At 33.5% G+C, this 23,479-nt stretch overlaps 2 protein-coding genes across 4 annotated transcripts in view; both read left to right on the top strand.

Moving 5' to 3' along the window:
* The window catches only part of pias4b (protein inhibitor of activated STAT, 4b), an 86,208-nt gene extending 77,092 nt beyond the window's left edge, over positions 1 to 9,116 (top strand). The window contains exons 1-11 of one of the 3 annotated variants that reach the window (XM_051125834.1): positions 1,197 to 1,327; positions 1,996 to 2,341; positions 2,530 to 2,614; positions 3,421 to 3,462; positions 3,573 to 3,663; positions 5,074 to 5,199; positions 5,781 to 5,886; positions 6,152 to 6,225; positions 6,993 to 7,153; positions 8,502 to 8,641; positions 8,723 to 9,116. In XM_051125834.1, coding sequence (XP_050981791.1) covers positions 1,301 to 1,327; positions 1,996 to 2,341; positions 2,530 to 2,614; positions 3,421 to 3,462; positions 3,573 to 3,663; positions 5,074 to 5,199; positions 5,781 to 5,886; positions 6,152 to 6,225; positions 6,993 to 7,153; positions 8,502 to 8,641; positions 8,723 to 8,910 — 1,386 coding nt within the window. In that variant the 5' untranslated portion in view covers positions 1,197 to 1,300 and the 3' untranslated portion in view covers positions 8,911 to 9,116. Of the gene's footprint in view, positions 1 to 1,196; positions 1,328 to 1,995; positions 2,342 to 2,529; positions 2,615 to 3,420; positions 3,463 to 3,572; positions 3,664 to 5,073; positions 5,200 to 5,780; positions 5,887 to 6,151; positions 6,226 to 6,992; positions 7,154 to 8,501; positions 8,642 to 8,722 lie in introns of those variants that run through there. The other 2 variants (XM_051125846.1, XM_051125840.1) reach the window with 2 other exon arrangements.
* A 1,452-nt stretch (positions 9,117 to 10,568) lies between these two features.
* map2k2b (mitogen-activated protein kinase kinase 2b) lies at positions 10,569 to 19,397 on the top strand. Its single transcript, XM_051094326.1, has 11 exons — positions 10,569 to 11,328; positions 11,417 to 11,627; positions 13,745 to 13,891; positions 14,419 to 14,496; positions 15,010 to 15,061; positions 15,861 to 15,985; positions 16,112 to 16,325; positions 17,063 to 17,115; positions 17,406 to 17,467; positions 17,618 to 17,663; positions 18,412 to 19,397. Exons 1-11 carry the CDS (start codon positions 11,240 to 11,242, stop codon positions 18,520 to 18,522), a joined length of 1,188 nt encoding a protein of 395 aa, XP_050950283.1. The 5' UTR covers positions 10,569 to 11,239; the 3' UTR covers positions 18,523 to 19,397.
* Positions 19,398 to 23,479: the final 4,082 nt, after the last annotated feature.

The following is a 23,479-nucleotide window of genomic DNA, read 5'->3' as shown; positions in this document are numbered from 1 at the left end:
ACCACACATCTCTGCCATATGTACATCAACTTGACATAGTCACCACTAGTAAGCTACTACTAAATATATTGTAAAAGCTTTAATTTGCTGTAAAGTTGCTTTGCAACGATATGTATTGTGAAAGGCGCTATACAAATAAATTTGAAAAGGGATTCTCAGAATTAGCTCGAGATACTGTAGTACTTTGGATTGTATTGCAAGTATTCAGGGAGTTCAGGGAATTAGCCTGAGATACTGTAGTTATTATATTAACAACTGTAGTTGTTTGAGTTGTCTGTGGTGAAGTCAGATTAGCTTTGGGAATTCCCACGACACACAGTAGAAACCATGTTCTGAGAAAAGCGAAAGTAGATCATTTGTGTTCCAATGATATATCAATAACTTAAATGTGATTCTTGAATAAAAGCTTTATAAACAATAACATACTGTTTGTTGTGTTTGTTTTAATACAGTAATTGATTGATTCAATGTATCTGAAAGTTAAAATGACTACATTGACTTCAGGTTTTCTCACCACCATCAGATGTGTCAACTATGGTTTCATTCTGTGATAGCTGAGCTAAAAAATAAATAAATAAATAAAGATGTCATCTGAAAGTTGTGGTTGGTGTTGAGTTTGTGTGTAAATGTATGTTTCTGAGCAACTTTTGATCCACTTTTGATGGTAGCCTATTTCTAGCAAGAAATTATCTCTATCTAAAATCTATCTAAAACTATCAAAAATATTAGATTTTTATATCTGTTATCATTTCATTATGTGTTTAAATTATGTGTAAATATTCCCAAACACTAACAGTGCGATATATATGTGAAATACGCGATTGTTGTCATTTTTGTTAAAAAAAAAATAAATTTTGTAAAAAAAATTTTTGAGATTTGTATTAAAGTAAAAATGGATGATAAATACGACATTCCATATCTTGCTCAGTGCAACTGCGGCACCTGGCACTCACAACCTGATTTTTTGTTGGTTGTTTTTGTTTTGTTTGCTTTTTTTGTTTGTTTGTTTGTTTTTGGTTTTTTTTTTTTTTTGCATGACAGAAAGTCGTTTTGTAATCTTTTTTTGTTTGTTTGTTTTTTTTTTTAGGCAGCCCCAATTGCTTGCTTTGAAAAACAAAATCAAATTTTTGTACGTTTTCGTACAGCTGTAAACCTATTTTTCGTGCAATTTACGCGGTCATGTGACTCATTGATTAATGACGTATTTGCTGCTTTGTTTCTCAACAGTTGACATTTTTATGCTGTATATTTTTCGCTTCACGATTAACATTTTCTAAATATTTGCTGTTATTGTGTGATTATGTCCACAGATGTTTTGGAAGCCACAGTAAGTATATTAATTTTTTTCTTCATTAATAGAGACGCGTTCACTTTGAAGTGTTATCGCGTTTGTTTTGTGTTTTAATTGTTTTTTATTACTTTGCATCCTAGTCAAGACTTTTTTAGTCACATTTCCCCTGCAAATATTAGTTTATTTAATGATCAAAAATTGCCGGTGCCATTGGAAATGAACATGTGGGATTACAAAAGAGAGCACATTTATATATTTTTTTATACATACACATAACTTACTGTAAAACTGACAAACCACACTGTCATTATGTAATGAAGAGAGAAGCTACTAAAAGTTTGAGGATTTTGTTCTGGAGTATTTTTAGTGAATGTCAATTCAGTTCAAAAATTACAATTTCTGTTGACGAATAATACAATGCTTTGTTTTTGGTAGTTGTTTTACTGCTGAAATGCTGCTGACAGGCCATTAAAAACAGCCAAATGCATGTATTTTTATTTTTTTTTTTTGGTGTGTTTTAAACTGGCTATTGAGGTCAATATCTTAAGGTGTGTTTGCAGAAATTAAACCCAAACTGAAAATCATTCACTGGAATGACTGCAAGAATTAATATGGAAGTTACTTTGATCATAATAAATTGATCCTAAATGATGATGTAAACACTCTGTGATGTAAAATTCATCAGTAACCCATCTGTCCTGCAGGTGATGCTGGAGGTCTTACGGGTGACGGAGCTTCGTCTTCTGCTTTCCAAGATGGGCAAGAGTAAAAGCGGCCTGAAGAAGGATCTCATGAAGAGAGTCACAGATCTGCTACACAATGAATGCAGTCCTGAGCTGCTGTCTGCTGTCCGAGAGCTGCACAAACTCCGGCAGGTTTCCAAAGACGCCCGCAGGAGCTCAAAGCCCAGTCCTGTAGAAATCATCTCCATGCCAGCGTGTGTCTTGCCTGAGAAACCCCAATCACCCATATCAATCTGTACAGAGCCACAGATGATCAAACTGCCCTTCTACCAGACACTGGACACCATTCTGCCACCTACACCTCTGGGTATGATGCATGAAAATGTGGGAAATCTATATTTTAATTCAGTTTTTATGATGTCATATTAATTGGGACACTAAATTGAATAGTTTTACTAATGCACAAATGCATTTCTCACACGTCACGATTAGATGTAGATGCACTTCAGATCAATTTGACGCTATGTTGTACATTTATTTTTCACATGTTTCCAGTGCCCATGTTTGGAGGAGCCATGCAGAACTCAGATTTCCTGTTTCATCTCAGTGCAAGTCAACAAGCTCAGATCCAGAACAGCAAGTGAGTTTCTGTCACTCTTTATTTTTCATCAAAACCTTAATGGACAGTGTTATTATTTGTTTGAGTGATGTTGATAATACATATACTTGCAATATAACTTTTTCTGTTTCCCACAGGATTTTAAAAGCGTGTTAAACAATCTTTTGCAACAGATCTTTAAATACTTTTTATTTTTTATTTCAGTAACTTTACAAATGTGCATTTTTGTTGATGTCTGTTTATTATTTTTTTTAAAAGAGTAACATGCAAATGCAAATTTTAAATAAACAGAAAACTGAACCAAATGTGCATTTTAAGCCAGGCTTAGTATAGTTAACTAAAACTAATACCATATTTTTTTAATACTTGAAATAAAATAAACTCAAATAAAATATATAAAAAAAAAACACTGCCAAACCCTAAACTTATTTTATTTCTCATTTTCATTTAGTTCAACTTGATGTACTGCAACAAAATTAATAAAACTTAAATTATTATTGTGAAATTGTTAAAAATAAAAAAATGAAAATATAAAAAAAAACAAATAAAAAAAAAAACTATAATACTGTTTTAAACATGGTTTTCATAATTATTCATGGTTCATGGTTCTGAAATGATAAAATTCAGTATGTGAGTCATCTGAGTCGATTCAGTAAGGAAGTCAGTTAAATGTTCAGTTCAGTTTATGATTCAAACTGATGATTCCTGTGTTTGATTCACTGATTCACCACTCATTCGGACATGAATAAATATTGTTCATACTGTGTCCCATATTGAGTTAAACACAGTGTCCTGAGTGTAAACTCCTTCTTCCTTCCTTCCATTAGGTCGTCTCAGTCTGGTCTGGCGTCTGTTCAAGTGGTGCTCAGGTGAAATTTTACTGTGGATGTCAAAATGTTTGTGTGCATGCTGGAGAAAAAAAATCACACATTTGGCCTGCATTTATTCTAAAAAATTAAGTTGTTAAATATGCTTTCAGGATTTGCTACAGTGAGAGCATCGGTGTTGAAGAAGATCAGTTTCCACCGAACATCTGTGTTTCAGTTAATCACGCTGACTGTCCCATACAGGTAATGAATGACAGCGAAACTTTACTCATGTATAAAATGCTTGACAGCAAAAGCCATCGTTAACATCAAACCTACTTTTGTCTTTAGTAATGTTCTCAAAACAGTGTATATACACTACCGCTTAATAGTTTGGGATTAGTAAAATTTGTAATGCTTTTTAAAAAATCTCTTATGCTCATCAGCATATTAGAATGATTTCTGAATAACAGCAGATGAAAATTCAGCATTGCATCACAGGAATAAATTATATTTTAAAGTATATTGAAATAAAAAACATTATTTTATATTATAATAACATTTTGCAGTATTATTGTTTTTGTTTTTTCTGTATTTTTGATCAAATGAATGCAGTCTTGATGAGCATAAGAGACTTCTTAAAAAAAAATTACAAGTCTTACTGATCCCAAACTTTTGAGCGATAGTTAGTGATGGTGAAGTGAAGCGTTCTGAACCAGAGAATATTTCAACACAACTGTATTGGAAAAAGGTTTATTACTCGAAGCTTTTCAAAACGGTTGATGTTGTGTCCATCTAGTGGTCACAGAAATGAATAACACCTTCCAAAGTGCTGTGTTCCATTACAGCTGCTGGTTTCACATGTAAATGATTTTTTGTTTTATTGTATTGTATATAAATAATGGTCATTGTCAAAGTCATTCATTTGTGCTGGTGTACTAGCACTAAAATAAGTAAAATAAACTAAATATAAATTCATAAATTAAATCTGTGGTCTGTTTATTTTAACTCTGTCTCACTCCTTGGACTGTTATTTCATGGGCAAAGTTTTTGAGCTCAGTATATGCTTAACATGCTTTTCTCAAAACGAATCAAGCTCTGATACAGTGCTTTAATGTGAAATGTGTCTTTCTCTTGACACAAGCTTTGGAGCTTCCATGTGGAACATAACATCACTAGTGATAGTGTACATCATTCATAGAGCTTTTTCTGAAATGTTTTAGTTGAACGTTCATCGAACATTTTTTATGTTACTGCTTCTCTCAGAATGTTCAGAGAACATTTAAAAGTAACATTCCCATAATTTTTGCAAAATGATGAAATGGAATGTTTAAGTGGAGTGAAACATGGAACACATTTTGAATAATGGAACATTCAGAATATAGATAAAAAAGTTTGTCAAGACTATACAATAATGTAAGTCTATAGGGTTTTTATGATTTTTAATCTTTAATTTTATGAAAACTGTAAGTCGGATCAGTTAGAAAAGAGATACCAAGCCAACCCAATAATGTTAGTGAAATGTTCTTACAACATTTTCTGATTGTAGTTGTCTGTAAAGAGTCGAGAGGCATTGAATTTCTGATGATGGCTGGCTTTAAACCATTGTTGGTTACTTTATTGTTTCTGAATGATTCAGCTTAACTTTGTGTCATGTTTACATCTTGTTCCCAGTGCACCTATTCATCCAATAAAATGGGGACTGAGCCTTCTCGTCCGTGTCGTCCGATCGACCTCACGCCTGGTTTGTACCCTGCGTTCACAAACCGATTCTCAGTGGTGTGGGGAAACTTCGGCAAGGTACGTTGTAATGGAGAAAAGTTTGCAAAATAAGGCTTAGGAGGTTTCCAGAAGTCAAAATGAGGCTTTATTGCAAGCAGTTTACACTTTCATGCAGATTTCAACCAGTGACTTTATTGCAGGTGTTGTTTTTGGCTCATCTTCAACCTCCTCCTTCAGTTATCTTCTTGCTTTCTTTATAAGACTGCCAACTAGCTTATCACAGAAGTGATTATTCAGTGTGTTTGCCTCATTATTTGTATCAAGAGACCATGTTTGAGGGCAGTGTGACCTGAAAGAGCAACTTCGTATCAGTGTAGATGCCAGCTGCAAGGAACTTCAGCTTAAATCTCATTTATTCCTGTGTGACTTCTCTCACAGTCATGTAGGCCATGATGCCTTTAAAACACATCTAGCTTTCATTTACAATAGTTTTCTATAGGGTTAATAAAATATTTAATCAACATTTGTCTCATAGAAGTCATCACACATTATAATATTCATGAGGAGGCGGGTCTATCTATTTGACTGACGAATGGCAGATGGGGAGAGCATTTTAAGAATGTTAATGATTTTAGATGTGAATGTGTTTGTGTGTGTAGAGTTATACAGTGGCTGTGTATCTGGTGCGGGTGGTTTCGTCTCAGGATCTGTTGGATCAGCTCCGCAGGACCGCGGTGGAGCAGCAGGAGCTCTGCAGACAGAGAGGTGAGCGTATACGACTGATTGAGTCGTCTTGGACATTATAAGGGACATTTTGGCACTTTTAACATGAATGCATTGGTGTTATTTTATCGTTGTACACCAGCACACTTAACAAATCATTTTTATTATATATATCATTACTTAATTTTTATTTATTATATTATTCTATTCTATTTTTTATTATTATTATTTTGCATTCTTATAAATATACATTTTATGCAATATTATTTATTTATTTGTTTTTGTGTATTTATTTTATTTCAAATAGTTTCTGAGAAATTGTGCTCTGATCCAGAAAATGAGATTTCTACTACAGGCTTGCAAGTATCGCTAATTTGTCCAGTAAGTAGGAATTCAATTATTTTTTTTGTCATTTTAATAAAACTAAATATTACTTTCGCTACATTTTAAATTATGTATAGTAATATGTATGTTTGATTGCAAAACGTTTCTAAGACAGTTGGAATATGTATTTATTGATCTTCGTACAACAAGAACTTTAAAGCTGTGTAATTAAAGAAAAGTGTTATTTAATATAATTTATACTGTTAATATTGTAAATTGTATATAGATTTTTTATATTTTATGTTTTCACTTTAATTTCAGTAAATGTTTTAGTAATTTTATTGTGTGTTTATCATTTAAAAATGTCTATATGGTTTTTATAATTTTTTTATTTAGTAGTTTTAGTTTATTTCATTTTAGTTAGTTTTAGTACTTCAAGTTAAACTTAATGAGAAATGCTGCCTGGGCAACTTGCTGAAATAAAATACTTTTTCCTTTTTTTTCTCATTTTAAAATGTCTATATAGTTTTTATTAATTTTGATATAGTATTTTTAGTTTATTTAGTTTTAGTTAGTTTTAGTACTTTAAGTTAAACTTGAAAATGAGAAATGCTGCCTGGGCAACTAGCTGAAATAAAATAATTTTTCTTGTTTTTATGGTTTTGGTTTTAGTTAACAATAATAACCCTGTTGTAGAAACACCCATGACTCTTTATTTCATAAGCAAAGATATTTTCCTTGAAATAGACACAACACCGCACTTTCACACTAGCAGTGAGTCTGAATCTCTCAGTTTTTTTCCTGTGTCTGCATCTGTTTCTAAGCTAGCAAAGATGCGTATGTCTGTTCCCTGTCGGGCTCGAGGCTGCGCTCACCTGCAGTGCTTCGATGCTTCCTTCTACCTGCAAATGAACGAAAGAAAGCCCAGGTGGACGTGTCCCGTGTGCCACAGATACGCTCCGTTTGATGAGCTGCGAATCGACAGGTAATCTCGCATGCAGCCAAACGTTTCCCTAATGTTACTGCTTTGATAGGGTAATATTTCGGTATTTTGCAGATCAAGTCAGTGTGAAATCACTAGTGTTATAATGTTATGAATTTAGTGTTTTAAATATGAAACTTTCAATATAGAAATTTATGAAAAAAAAAACTTTTATATATGAAACTATATCCTATGGATGCCTGTTTCTGCCACTGAATAAAAAACTAAAAAAGGTAATTGTGACTTTTTATCTCACAATTCTGACTTTTTCTTGCAATTGCGACTTTGTATCTCGCAATTCTGACTTTTTTTCTCACAACTGTGAGATATAAACTCGCAATTTGCGAGTTATAAAGTCCAGTTCTGAGGAGAAAAAAAAAGACTGATATGTTCACAGAATTTCGAGTTTATATCTCACAATTCTGACTTTATAACTCTCATATGTGAGTTTATATCACACAATTCTGACTTTATGTCTTAGAATTTCTAGTTTATGTCTTGGAATTCTGACTTTATAACTAACAACTGTGAGTTTATATCATGCAATTCTGAGAAAAAAAAGTCAGAATTGTGAGTTGCAATAACCTTTTTTTTTTTTTTTTTTTTTTTTTTTTTATTCAGTGGTGAAAACAGGCTTTCATAATATCCGCAAGTTGGTGGCAGCAAATCACTTAGTGAGTGAATCACTGAATCGTTTATTCAAATGATTTGTTCAAAAAAATTGATTCAAATAGTAATAGTAGTGAAACACCAGAATCAGTTCTGTTGTGGATTTGTTTGGAATTGTTTTTGTTGGCAAAATAAAGCCAAATTTCAAATTTTAATTTAAATTTAAAACATTGTGTCTACACTTTTAGCTACTTAATATTAAGTTCTTGTTTAATGAACATTTGTATAAAATCAATATCATGTTTGCAATCATGCGTTTTTTTTTTGAAAACGACTTTTTTTGCTTTTGTGATATGTATATCGTGTTATAATATAAACAACAAGATATACAAGTATTTCTTTGCAGTTGTATATTGAATTTTGTAGACGTGTAGCTATTAATTTGGTGACACTTCTGAAACAATTCCCTGTTAATAGTAACAAAAACATCAAATTACAAATAAGTTAGTGATTGCATTTAAAGCAGAAAGTTTTACATCCAATCACATTATTTGATATGAACAAATAAATCAGACAATGCACAGTGCAGCTTAGTGAAATCTCAGCATTTGAGTTCTTGACTGGTCCTAAATAAAATCCTGAGTCCTCTTAGTCTGTGACAAGACAGAAAAATGGTCTCAAAACCCAAAAACCAGCACTAGAAACCATGCTGAAGTTGCTGTTTGTTTGCTGTTTTCTTTAGTTTGCTGTGTGAAGTTCTGGAGAGCTGCGGTGAGGATGTGGAGGAGATTGAATATCTGTCTGACAGCAACTGGAAAGCCGTGAGACACGACAAAAGCGACAAAAACAAGGAAACTATTCAACATCAACAGATCAAACACAGTAAGATCAGCTACTTTCATTTCTGTATTCTCATAATATAGAGGAACAGACTGATCTGATTGGATTTTTTTTTCCTGATAGAGGTGAATTGTAATTCAGTGGGCAGCGTTATTGTAGATCTGACACAGTTTTCCTCTGATGATGAAGATTTCCAAAAAGAGGAGACAGTTTCCACACATTTGGAAGACAAAAGTGTGCACTTTAGAAAATCTGGCATAGTTAAAACTACTAAACCCAAAAGTCGAAAAACCCAGGTCCAAAACTATTAATTGTGCTAGAAGTATTTATTTTTTATTATGTCTTTTTTTCTGTTTTAGTTTTTAATAATTGTTAATATTGCCTCTGACAGTCATTTAGAATCACATTTTCAGACGTTTTTTATTATATGATGCTCAATCTGATGACTGATGTGAGCCTGTCGTCATTCAGTCATTGTGTTTTGCATGTTGTCGAGTGTGTTGTGTTTGTCTTCATTGTGGTGGCAATAAAGTTTCATTTATTAAATTGATAGTTTTGACTCTAAATTTTGTTGAATTTATGAGATAAGCCATTTTTAAATTTGTCTGACCACACACATTATAAATTATATGTGACCCTGGACCACAAAACCAGTCTTAAGTAGCATGAGTATATTTGTAGCAATAGCCAACAATACATTGTATGGGTCAAAATTATTGACTTTTCATTTTTAATGCCAAAAATCATTAGGATATTAAGTAAAGATCATGTTCCATGAAGATATTTTGTAAATTTCCTACCGTAAATGTATCAAAACTTAATTTTGGATTAGTAATATGCATTGCTAACAACTTTATTTGGACAACTTTAAAGCCAATTTTCTCGATTTTTTTGCACCTTCAAATTCCATATTTTTAAATAGTTGTATCTCGATCAAATATTGTCCTATTCTAACAAACCATACATCAATGGAAAGCTTATTTATTCAGATTATTTCATATATAATATAAAAAAATGGACCCTTAAGACTGGTTTTGTGGTCCAGGGTCACATATTGTTGGTATGACTGTATTTTTTTTGTAGTGACAAAGCATTTGCAGCTTGCTTACAAAAGTATGCAAATAAAAATAATTAAACAAGTCAAACTGCAATAATTAGGTAAATACACAACATTACTAAACACACAAAATGACTAAAAATGTACCTAAATTGCCAAAAAAAAAAGAACCTAAAAAAAAAAAAAAAAAAAAAAAAAATATATATATATATATATATATATATATATATATATGTGTGTGTGTGTATATATATATATATATATATATATATATATATATATATATATATATATATATATGTGTATATATATAAATAGTATCTTTAAATCTTAAAAAAACTATATATATATATATATATATATATATATATATATATATATATATGTTTATATATTTTTATATATATATATAAATAGTATCTTTAAAAAAGTTTTTTTCCCCTCAAAACAAGATAACCTTAACAATACAGATAGTACAACAGAAAAACATAAATTTAACATTATTTTACAATATAATAATAATAATAATAATAATAATTCAAAGTTATGTGTTTTTTTTAGGTCATTTACAATTAAACAATTAACATTTTTACTATTTATACAGATTTTTTTTTTTTTTTTTTTTTTTGTAAAAACATAAAATAAATATGAAAAAACAATACTTTAAAATACACATTATTAAAGAGTAAAGAATTAAAGATGAAAGGTTCTCTCTATTTTCATTTGTCATGATTGTTTTCTATTGCCAGAAATCAATTATCGATTATAAAAAAAATCATAATTAGTGAAACATCAATAAGGTGGTAAAATATAAAATAAAAAAAATAGCAACATACAATATTAATAAATTGCTAAACGAACTTTTAGCAAGCGTTCCTCTGTCGTCTCGCGATAGTTGCCGCGGGATCTGCACTCTGATGTTTCCGGTAACCTGCCGAGAGTAGCTGGGCCGAAACTCACCGCACCCTCCTCGTCTTCAGCCTCCTCTCCCGGGACATTCCGCTCACCGGGACCGGCTTCACTCGCCACGGAGTTCGGAAGGTCATTTTCCGTTATATGAGAGAGACAGTGAGCGCTGACAGACGCTTTAAACCTCAGCAGACACTCAGAGTCGATGCTAGCAAGCTAACAGCATCCTCTCGCGCGGACCGAGAAATCAAAATAATGTGTTTATTTATTACTCCTAGTTCATTTATGCTCGTTTTATAAATTGAGTGTGCTTTTTCCTCAGACACGCGTGTGGTAGAGACAGCAGCACATGTTGTTTATAGGTTACAGGTGATTTTACAAGACAGTTGTATTGTTGTCTAACGTTATATAGAAGAGTTCTTGTCACATTAGTGTGATTTAAAGTGAATGTAAGTACATTCATACAGTTAGTGTTTTAATGTAATGATCAGATCTGAGGTGTAAACAGGTTGAGGAGTTTTTATAGACTGAGTGTTTTGTGTTTGAGCTGGTTAGTAGTAATCTAGGAATTTATAAGCTCGATGACAAGCTGTAAATCAGAGGTATTGTATAGTAAAGCTCAGTCTGAGCTCGCCTTAGATTAAAGGTCTCGTCAGGCTTTTCAAACATCAGCCATGGCTCCAAAAAAGAGACCAGAGCCCATAGTTATAACCGGAACCGGAGAAGCACAGCCGACCTCTACATCCATAGATGCTGCGACAGAGTAAGTTATAGAGTTGTACGTAGTCTAAACTTGATAGGAACGATTGTATGTGTGTTACTTAACTTTTTCTTTATTTTTTACACTTCAGAGCAAATCTTGAGGCCCTGCAGAAGAAGCTAGAAGAGCTCGATTTGGATGAGCAGCAGAAGAAGCGTCTGGAAAATTTTCTCACGCAGAAAGCCAATCTGGGCGAACTGAAGGATGATGATTTCCAGCATATCTGTGAGCTGGGAGCTGGAAACGGAGGTGTGGTTAATAAAGTGTGCCACAAACCCTCTGGCCTCGTAATGGCCCGGAAGGTGAGTCACCAAAATTTACCATTTGTCATTCTCATTAGAAACATTTTGACTCGTGCCTTAGCTTGAGAGAATGAACCAGATGAGTGTCTTCATATCAGAAAACAACTGAAATAATTGCATTTCTTAGTGTAAGTTTCGCATTTCAGCTTTTAAAACTTTTATATGCGATGATGTATTTTTGTAATTTCGCATTATCATGTTTCCCCAAAAGTGTTTTTCAGTTGGCTTTTGAATTTTTTTTGAAAATCAGCTCTGTGGGGAAAAAGTTTATGATTCCTACAGGTTTTGTTCATGTTGATAATCTTAAACTTCTTAAAGCCTAAACATAAAAGTTAAGCGTAGGCTTTAAACGGTCACGTGACTTCACAACAACTCTTTCAGTCTTTACTAAAATATTTTCCCTCAAAGTTTGAGAAAGAATAGTTTGCAAGAGTGTGATTATAAACACACACTAGTTCAATAGACCATCAGGAACCGTTTAGTCTCCAGCGCCACCATTTTCCAGAACTGCAACCGACCTGGAGTCTTCAGAAGTGCAATGTGTCAGGTTCTCAGAGACTTTGCTTGGTAAAAAATCCTACAAAATGCCATTTTAGTCCATCTCTGCAAGTCAGACTTTTCAGGATAGGAGACTAAACATGAACTCCCAAAATGTACTGCCAGATTTTGGAAGATAAATTCTTGAATCAGAGGTACAAGAGAATGTGATGCTTGTCCTTCAAGAGTCACTCTCAACTTATCTGTCTATAAAGCCTATATAAAAAAAAAAACTGTCTTCATGTATTTCACAACACGTCAGCTTGTTATTCTTAATAAGTCAGGGGCATTTTTTAGGATTTTTTACCAAGCAAAGTCTCTGAGAACCTGACGCATTGTACTTCTGAAGACTCCAGGTAGGTTGCAGTTCTGGAAAATGGTGGCACTGGAGACTAAACGGTTCCTGATGGTGTCACACCTAATTCTTCACCTTAATTCCTAATTCTTTTGCAGGTAACATACATCTTTTCTTCTTCGCCTGTTTTTTCTGACCATGCAGACTCAACAAGCATTTCTCTGTCCAATGCTCAAGCCTTAACTTTGCAAATTCTTGTAATGCATTAGTATTGCATTCTTCTCATGGGCATTTAATAATTTGTACTTTTCAGTCTGGGTTAAATATCTTTTTTGGCCCATTTTATTTGTAAAAGAAAACATGCCTAATAATGATGCACACCTGAATATAAGGAGTTTTTCACTTCCAGCCTTCACAGACAGTTATACATCACTTACAAATGATTAAATACAAAATTAATAGTAGTTATTAAGATTGTTGTGGTTTGGAATTGGTAAAATGTGCTTGGTAAAAAAAAATATGACCAGATTATCAACATGCCTAATAATTCTGCACACAGTGTAGAAGGAATTACTGGTGGATTTTATTGCCCGCGTTCCAGACAAGGTTGGAAGTGGGAACATCCGAGTTGAAATATCCCACTTCCAACTTCAGTGTGTTCCAGTCAGTCGCACTTCACGTTAACATATTTCTGTCAATTATGACAAAAACCGAAGAAAAAAAAAAAATGCTTAATTTCGTTTTGATAACAGCTGACAATAAAATTAAAATATAATTTTATAAACCTAATGCCTAATGTTTTTAAGTTTGACTTAAGGTAGCTCCACACTATGCTAGTTGGAAGCAGTGACATCAAATGACGCATCCTGCTGAGGTCGGGGTAGATCGATCTGCCCCGAATTCACAGGTCAGATATCCGACTCAAATCAGTGTTCCAGACACGTAGAAAGTGAGAGAAATCTAAATTTTGAGTTGTCTGGATTACAGCATATGTCCTAGAATAAAATATGAAAATATTTCCATAAATATCTTCATAATTTAACCCAAAATCCATTCAAAATACCCATTGACTTAAGGACGAAGGAATCAAAAGTGCTAAAATGCATGTTTCTTGGTTTTGTCCTATATAACTACATCATTCCATCTCTATTTATCATAAATGTTTTCTGTTTCTGATAAGTTTAAATTATTATCTGTGGTAATCAACAGCATGTTCTCCATCAACATGATGAAAATAACCCAGAATGTTCACATTTAAACATGTTTCCTTACTGTGTGTCTGTAGTTGATTCATCTGGAGATCAAGCCGGCCATCAGGCATCAGATCATCAGGGAGCTGCAGGTCCTGCATGAGTGTAACTCTCCGTACATTGTGGGTTTCTACGGGGCGTTTTACAGCGATGGGGAGATCAGCATCTGTATGGAGAACATGGTACGTTTAGAGGCTCATTTGTCATCTTTTATGACTACACTAGTAATTTCTTTTCAGACAAACCCCATTAAGAAAAAACAGTCAAACCAAACCAAAGTTTATGTGCTATAGTTTAGAAAACGGTGACAAAATATTTCAGGAACTCAAGAGTTAAACTGTGTCAGAACAAATTAATTTTGATGATGTCAGATAACTTTATAGAAAGGTATGTAACAAACCATGGTGAAGTTAAAGTGTCTGAAATTTTTTATCAGTTTTACTGGTAGTCCACTTTATGAAGAATTTTTGGGTATAATATGTCAGAGTTTACTTTATTTTACTATCCTCACTTACATAAATGAACTATAGTGTCCTGCACCCACTGTGTCTGAATATATTTTGGCTTGACTGTATATAAACTCTATATAGATAGCCTAAATAGCTAAACAACATGAATGCAAAACCTTACAACTAGGGACTTTAGAAACTCTAATTGTGGTTATTGAGTGTATTTGGTAAGTGTTTTGTGTGTGTCTTCTCGTTATCAGGATGGAGGCTCTTTGGATCAGGTTCTGAAAGAGGCTCGCAGAATTCCTGAGGAGATCTTGGGAAAAGTCAGCATAGCCGTGAGTGTGTTTACTCAAATCATATGTAAAACTCTGTTCAGTTATGAAACCACAACATCAGATTGTTTCTGAGTTTTAATGTCCACTGTGCTGTTAATGAAAGATAAAATACTACAGAGCAATTGAATGAACAATGACAGTAACAGACGTTTGTACAAGAGCTGTAATTATCTGTGCCAGTGCCCAAAGAAAACATGTATTTACTAAATAAATTATAACAGTTATTATGATTCATGTTCTTTTGGCTTTCCTACCCAATATTTTTAAAAATTACAATGCAATGAAATTACGTATATCAGTAACCAATATCAGAAGGTGCCAAGTGACTTGCTTCATTCTGTAAAAGACTAAAGGAGATGTTTAGCACAATGTTCATGCTGCTCTTTTTCAAAACAATGACAAATCCACTAAAGCTGTCAGATTTCATTCATGCTCTTATTGTGAGTTTTGAAACAACATTTATACCCTTTTCAGATAAAAACATTTATTTTTCTTTCTTTTTTCTTCAAACAGGTTTTAAGAGGTCTCGCTTACCTTCGAGAAAAGCACCAGATTATTCACAGAGGTAAAGAAATGAATGTAGAAATATGTAGAAGCACATTTAAAAAAAACTTTGGTGTAAAGTTCAGTTAGTGTTAAATATTTATACTGTACTTAATAATTATGCAGTTATTTATAGGCATACTTTACGCTGTATAAAATAAGTATATACTGTACGTATATTGTTATTGTGACAAAAGAAGTTGTAGAAAATAATGTAATTCCTGTTTTTTCCTCCCAAAACATACGATTTTTTTAATTAAGATGTACCATTTTTTAATTAATGTACCATTTTAGATATCTAAGACCATTTATGACCTTAAATGTAATAAAATTATATATTTTTTAGACTTTTTAAGGTCCTGCTTGGAGTTTCATGTGCTTCTAAAATGCATTGTAAAGTTTGTACACATCTATTTTTGGTCACAAATGTGAGTGCAGTGCTTGCACTCTCAAGCCCTGTCTAAACTAAAAACTGAAATAAGTTTAAAATGTACTAAAATAATTCTGTCAGTATCTGTGAAAAATCGTCACCTTGGAATTATAAGGTTCTATCTGACATTTTTTTGTCAAAATTAAGTTATTCACATATTCTTATTCTGTGACAACTTATTGACATTATGTGATGTTTCTTTTGTAAGCAGTGTACAGTTTGGGCCTCTTTTTAGAAAACAAAAATGGTTGTATCTACAGAAGTCTGTAGACACGCAAAAACTTTGAAGCTCAATATCTCAAAAGTGCTCAGAATGCAGATAGAACCATATAATTCAAAGGCGATGAAATAAGTGCACTAATAAGAATATGACACTGTCTTTTCTTCACAGATGTGAAACCTTCAAATATTTTGGTCAATTCTCGCGGGGAGATCAAACTGTGTGACTTTGGCGTGAGCGGGCAGCTCATCGACTCCATGGCAAACTCTTTTGTAGGAACACGCTCGTACATGTCGGTATGTTTCCATTGGTGTTTTTAGTGCGGATTAGAAGTGATGATTCTGTTTAAAGAGTTTTCAAACACTATGTTTGAATGAATTGATGTTATGTGTGTGTGTGTGTGTGTGTGTGTGTGTGTTCAGCCGGAGAGGTTGCAGGGCACTCATTACTCGGTGCAGTCAGACGTGTGGAGTATGGGTCTTTCTCTGGTGGAGCTGGCCATCGGCCGCTATCCCATTCCTCCACCTGACGCCAAGGAGCTAGAGGGCATCTTCGGCAGGGCAGTGATGGATGTTGGGGAGGCTGGGACGCACAGTACGTCTCCTCGACCCAGACCTCCCGGCAGACCCGTCAGCGGTGAGAAAGTGTTTGTTTGTGTCTTTTTTTTATATAGTGGGGGTAAGTAGTGGGTTTTTTTGTGCCACTAGCATCACCAAACTGAACTGTGAAAATGATACAAATTAGTTTTACACTGCTGATCAAAAGTTTAAGATTTTTATAATGTTTTAAACAATGTATCTCCAAGGCTGCATTTACTTGATGAAAATTAAAGTAAAATCAGTACTATTGTGAAATAATATTGAAATTTCAAATAGCTGTTTTCTATGTGATTCTATGTTAAAATGTAATTTATTTCTGTGATCAAAGCTGATTTTTCAGCATCATTATTCCAGTGTCACATGATCCTTTAGAAATCATTCTATGCTGACATTTTTGATTATCATCAATGTTAAAGACGGATGTGTTGCCCAATATACATCTGAACATGTGATACATTTGTGATACATTGTGATTCACAGAGTTCAGAAGAAAAAAGAAATCTTTTGTAACATTATAAATGCCTTTACTGTCACTTTTAATCAAATAAATGCAGCCTTGTTGAGCAGAAGAGACTTCTTTCAGAAACTTTTTACTGGTAGTACAAATTAAAAGCAATGAGTATTACAATATAATATACTGTTAAGTGCCAGCAGGTGTCAGTATTAGGTTGCAGATCACAGGAAGACGCCAGCAGAAAATAAGCATGAAGTTAGTCATTGCACTTCATTACCAGTAAACTGATGTGACTCATAGGGTGTCCTGTTCTCTTTCAGGTCATGGGCCTGTCATGGCTATATTTGAGCTGCTGGATTATATAGTCAATGAGGTGAGAGTCTTGTTTTGTGTCTTTATGTGTTTTATGAGTCTGAGCTGACGTTGACAAATTTCAAAATAGTAAACAGGCAGATTCAATATTAACACAGTGCCACAACATATATGTTTGATTGGTTATTCCGTAGACACAGTGAGTATATAAAAATACAGAATGACTTTGAGTGTGTAGAGCACTAACTTCTGTTCCAGGGCTCTTTAATACAGTGTGAATATGAGATCTGATGCTGTTAGTAATGATATTTGAGTATAAATGAAAACTTTTATGTGTGTGTTATTTATCAGCCGCCCCCTAAACTTCCTCACGGCGTCTTCACTCCTGATTTCCAGGACTTTGTGACCAAATGGTGAGTGTTGTTACTCAACAGGTGAAATACAGCACATCTTTGGTGTGTTTTCACATGTAATTGAAATCTTGTATGTTGTGTTTACAGATTTACATATAATGTAGTGCTTTAGTGCCTTTTCAACCATTTTTCTTCGCATTTTTCTTCCAGTCTCATTAAAAACCCTGCTGATCGAGCGGACCTGAAGATGCTAGTGGTGAGAGCACATTTCTTATGTTTTTATGCAAGATGATATCAAATCCAAAGTAACCCTTTTTACTGTAATAAATATGCGTGATCATATAGTGTCCGTTATTATTATTATTACAGTAACCAACATTTTTCACAATCCAGTCAAATCTGGATTAAATCAAGTCTTGCTCATCATTATTCACTATGGTTATGCTAGCAGAATCATATTCTGCTTTTTTGTTTGTTTGTTTTTTTTTTTACACAAAACTGCGTTGATCTGTTATTTAATACACAAGATGTAAAACTTTATCATCAAAACACATCAGTAATGCTTTAATATGTATGTTGTGTTGGTTGAAATCTTTTACAGTACGATCACAGTTTTGCTGGCAAAATAAAAATAAATGTTATTATAGTTAAAACTAAAACCATAAAAAGTTGAAATACTTAAAAAAAAAAATAATAATAATAATAATAAAAAAATAATAATAAAGTTGTTTTATATCAGCTAGCTGCCAAGGCAATATTTATTTTCATTTGAAAATTAATAAATTAATTAAAAAATAAAAATTAAATAAAACATTAATTAATTATTTAAAAATAAATAAATTTATCAAAACTATACAGGCATATTTTAAAAAATAATTGAAAACAAAAAATTACTTAAAAATGTAACAGAAATTTAAGTGATTGCCGGTAAAAGGAAAATATGAAAATAAAAATTATAGTGACATAGTATTATAATAGTGACAGTCGTGATTTCTCTTTTCCAGAATCACACTTTTATTAAGCGCTCAGAGGTGGAGGAGGTGGACTTCGCTGGATGGTTGTGTAAAACGATTGGGCTCAATCAGCCCAGCACACCCACCCGAACAGCCGAATGACACAAACACGCACACAAACGCCTGACCGTCACACAAACCACGATTCCCCTACAGAACACAAACGTTTACAGCCTATCTGATGGAACACCTGCAGAGCTGCTCATTTTACACTTTTACGTCCGTATTCATGGGTGAATCTCATGGAACCAGTCAAGAACATTTCACGCTCAAAACAAAGAAATAAGTCATAAATATATTTTGCTTAAAAAAATGTAAGCCTGTTTTTAGGATTTTTTGCCTCATGTGATCATGTGATTTATTGATTGATTGATTTGTATTTTTTATTTTTTGGTCTTATTTGCCCCCCAAAAAGCAATGAAATATTATTGAATTCAGAGGTGAAGTCCTGTATGGTAGTATTTGTTGTACTGCCTTTAATTTTAATGTTTTCATTTCATTACTAGTACTTAAAGTATCATTTTTGGATTTAATTTTTTAAAAGAACGTTTTGTACTGTAATGCACAAAACACAGTAATACTGTAATGCAATTCAATATTAAAAATATTAATTGCATTGCAAAATTAAAAAGTAAACTTTGAGTTATTTTCCCAGTTGTCATGAAAATGTCACAACCCAAAAACAATTTTAAAATCTGGTCTCAAAAATAAGCAAAATCGAATGGTCATATATTTTCTTTTGATTATGTTGTGACATGACTTGAGAATGTTTTCGTCAGATTCGCTCTTTTGCACATCCAGGCACAGACGTTCTCATCTGATCCTTCATGTTTAATGGATTTAATATATGCCAGGAAATCAGCACCGTCACTCTTATAATAATTTTTGTATGTTCATTCTTACATTTGCCACAAACACGAACCACAGACAGTTGTTGCTTTAAGACTCAATAAAGTGATTGTAGAGGGGATGAATGATTTCTGTTGTTTTTTTTTATTATTTGTGTTCAGATAGAAATGAAGTTGCAAAGCACTTAAGACTTCATGTCAAATCTGTGATGTTTTAATTTTACACACATTTGACATCACAGAGTTTCTCTAAATACTTGCATTTCAAAATGGTTATATCATTTATTTAACCTGCTTGATTAATCTGCTTGAAAATGATGCTTTGCAGTTACTAAATTGTTTTTCTAGTGCTCTGCTTGTGTTTGGCGTTAAAGACTGTCTGCAAACTGGCTGGTCTCAGGATGTGAGTTGCGTCCCTCCTTCATTGTAAGTCTTGAATTTTTCATCTGAAAAGTGCAGCATTAATACCGATTCTTGACTGAGCAAGTCTTAATAATTGTTTGTATTCATGTCCCTCAGATAAAGTGATTGATTGAATGATTTCCTGATCCAGATCACACAGGTTCATCATCAAAACCAGTTTCTGGTAAGAGTTTGCCAAAATGTTATTGATTGTGCCATGTTGCACAAATTTGCACTCATATTATGTTCTGATGTGACATCCTGTGTGAGCCAGCAGGAGGCAGTAGAGATATTTGTCTCCTTTAGCCAGCAGCTGATCAGAGTTCAGTGTCTGAAGCCAAATGTCTAAATTAAATAAGGAACATTCGGCTAAACAGGTGTTTGTGATGCTACACCAAATATATCCAGATAATAACATGCTTGCTTATTTAGATCTTGTTTTAGCTCATATTTTAGACATAAAGTTTGCATGTTTTGGGGCTATATTTGATTTAAACACCCCAAATATGGGCTGAGCATCAATATTGATTGTTTTGATTCTTGTATTTCAAAAATGGTTCATGGAATTTTCTAGCATGAATCTTTTTTGAGGTCTCTGGTTCGTTGTTACACATGCATGTGCATTTTTTAAGGTTATTTGTCCATGTTTATGCTTTCATGGGAACCGATTTGGAGAAATGTAGCGTTGCATCACTTCCCCACCTATGGATGTGAATGGGTGCCGTCAGAATGAGAGTCCAAACAGCTGATAAAAACATCACAATAATCCACAAACAATCCACACCACTCCAGTCCATCAGTTAACATCTTGAGAAGACAAAAGAATCAAATCCAAGATATTTTAAACTAAAATACGTGTATAATCCATAAGAACACTTCTGCCAGTGGAAAAAGTCCATTTCCTGTTGTCTCTTTCATCAAAATCTAGCCACATGTTTGTTTAGAGCCGTTTTGAACTGTTTTGGGTTGTAAACGGTAATTAATCTGTGCAGATTTCTCTCCTGAGTCAGACCAGACCACTTTTTCACTGGAGGAAGTGTTATTATGGATCATGGACTTGTAATTTAGTTAAAAATGTGTTAATGGTGGATTTGTTTCAGCTTTGGTCTTCTCAAGATGTTAACTGATGGACTGGAGTGGTGTGGACTTTTTGTAGGTTATTGTGGTGTTTTTATCAGCTGTTTGGACTTTCGTTTTGACGGCACCCATTCACATTCATTGGTGAGCAAGTGATGCAATGCTACATATCTCTAAATCTGGTGAAGAAACAAACTCATCTACATTTTGGATGGCCTGAGGCCAAGCACATTTTTAGCAGATGTTAATTTTTAGGTGAACTATTCCTTTAATTCGTAGTAGTGGTGTCATGTGAACTAAGGTTAGTTTCCTAGATATTTGTACTGAAAAACAAGCCAAAAATACAGAGCAGTGCATGACTCATGGACTCATGAACTCATAATAGCACTCTCTTTACTGTCAGTTGTGAGTTTTCTCACTATCACTAGCATCTGTGGCAAATCTGTGGGTGAAAGCATAAAGGTTTTGACCCGCTCTGTGATTTTACTAGTGACCCGTGTTGTAATGTGGCTCTTCTGGTTTTCACGCCGATTCTGGGTATTTGCCCCGCAGTTGCCTTGTGAGAATAAAAAGACGGGGTGACTTTAAAGCCTCGCTCACTGCCGCAGTCAGACGGCAAACTCTGCAGTCATTAATATGCAAAAATGCAAATGAGTGGGTAATTAAGAGCAGGAGTTCCACAGAGGCTCTTTGATTGCTAATGAATTCTAATCTGCAAGAACGGGGGGATGGGCTGATGAAAAAAGAATGAGGAGAGACACATGCACACGTTATTCAAACCTCGCTGATAAATTCTGTGTTTTGTCCTCTGAATAAGGACGGCTGATCAATGAAATCATTTAAACTAAACTTGCTTTTTCTAAAAAATATACTGCTTGCAAGACAACAAAAATAGTGTGACATTTAGAAACATGATTCAGCGTGCAAATATCATTATAATGTCACTGCTATAAGATTTTGAAAGCTGAACGTTGCTTCAATGTGCAACGTTGTTTTCAAACTTTAATTCAAAACAGTCTGAATGGATTTCGCTAATTTGACTTGTCAAATTAGTGAATTCTCACTAATTTGACTTGTTTCTCGTAATACTGAGGGGAAAAAAAGTCAGAATTGCAAGATATAAACTTGTAATGTGGGAAAGAAGTCTGAATTGCAATTATTTTATCAGTTGCAAATTTTAATGTGTCATGGTGGATATAAAATGTGTGTGTGTATAAAAAAATATCTAAATTTTGATTTCTGAGAGAAAAAAAGTCAGAACTGGAAGATATAATATCAATTCAGAAAAGTATAATTTGTGTAATGTAATTTGCACACACACACAAAAAAAAAAAAAATATATATATATATATATATATATACACATAAATCATTTTTATTTATTTAGTCATTTTCATTTTTTATTTGGTAAAGAAGGTCTGAGTTGTGAGATATACACTCAATTGTGAGGTAAAAAGTCATTTTAGTTTTTATTTGGTGGAAAAAACTGAACTGTCAATTTGATATCTCCGTTTTTTATTTCTGAGGGAAAAAAAAGTCAGAATTACAAGATATATACTCAATTGTGAGGTAAAAAAGCCATTTTAGTTTTTATTTGGTGGAGAAAAAAAAAACAGAATTATGAAATTAATATCTCATTCTCACAAGTCAGAATTGTGAGAGAGAAACTCAATTGTGAAGTAGAAAATCATTTTTATTTTTTATTTGGTGAAAAAAGAAAACTGAATTGTGAAATGCAAACTAAAAAACTCAGAACTCTGAGATAAAACGTCCCAATTACCTCTTTATTTTTTTTTTTTTTTTTTTTTAATTCCGTGTTGGAAACAGCTTTCATATGAATCTGGTTCAGACCTTTAGCATTATTTATTTAGTTGCTTAGAAGCATTACTCAATAAATAATGATAAATGACATTCCCATGAGGCCTTATTTGTGTTTGTGTGTTTGTTTTCTGCTGTCGTCTGACCCTCAGTGTGAGCTCCAGCGAGTGGGTTTAGGTGTCTTGGCAAAGCCTGAAACTGCAGCATATGTGTTGCAAAACCCAAACGATGTCATATTACCATTTTGGCAAGCCGTGACTTCACATATGCAGAGAGAGACGGAGATGTTGTTTAGAGCTCCCCTGACGACTGTGTCTCATCTGTCTCTCTCTTTCTCTCTCTCTCTCTCTGTTTCTCATGCATTCTTTCACTTGCATTGAGGACTAATGTAAGCAATGCACAGTATTAGATGCAGAAACATGGTCCTAATATAACAATCAGTATTGCATTATTATATTGTTTATTTTTCTAAGGAAAAAAACAGTGACAGTGTGTAGGGTGTTTTGGGTGGTTGCTAACTCTTCTGTGTGGTTTTTTTTTTACATGATGTGTGGTTTCTAGGGTCTAATAGAACCACTGACCATGTCAAACCTTCATGGTTTCATTAATGTTTTCGCCTACAGTTTTGGGGGAGATGCCGGTAACAATGGCAAAACTCACACCTGACCGTAAATAGGCTGTTAAGTTCGATTTGAGTCATGGTTTATGAGCATCACTGATGACACAATATAGTAGCGGTGCCTAATCATTTAATAAACTAGATTTACAAATTTTAAAAACTAAATGTAAGTGTTTCTTGAGCAATATTTGATTGGCAAGACAATAAAGGCAAAGACATTGTTTTTCATGCACCAGTCAGTTTGGAGATTTTGCTTCAATAACATGCCTTCTTTCAGACTAGTGGAAAGAAAACA

The sequence above is a fragment of the Labeo rohita genome, chromosome 2 (genome assembly GCF_022985175.1).
Source record: "Labeo rohita strain BAU-BD-2019 chromosome 2, IGBB_LRoh.1.0, whole genome shotgun sequence".
NCBI classification, from domain to species: Eukaryota; Metazoa; Chordata; class Actinopteri; order Cypriniformes; family Cyprinidae; genus Labeo; species Labeo rohita.
This window is presented reverse-complemented; position numbering and strand designations above follow the sequence as displayed.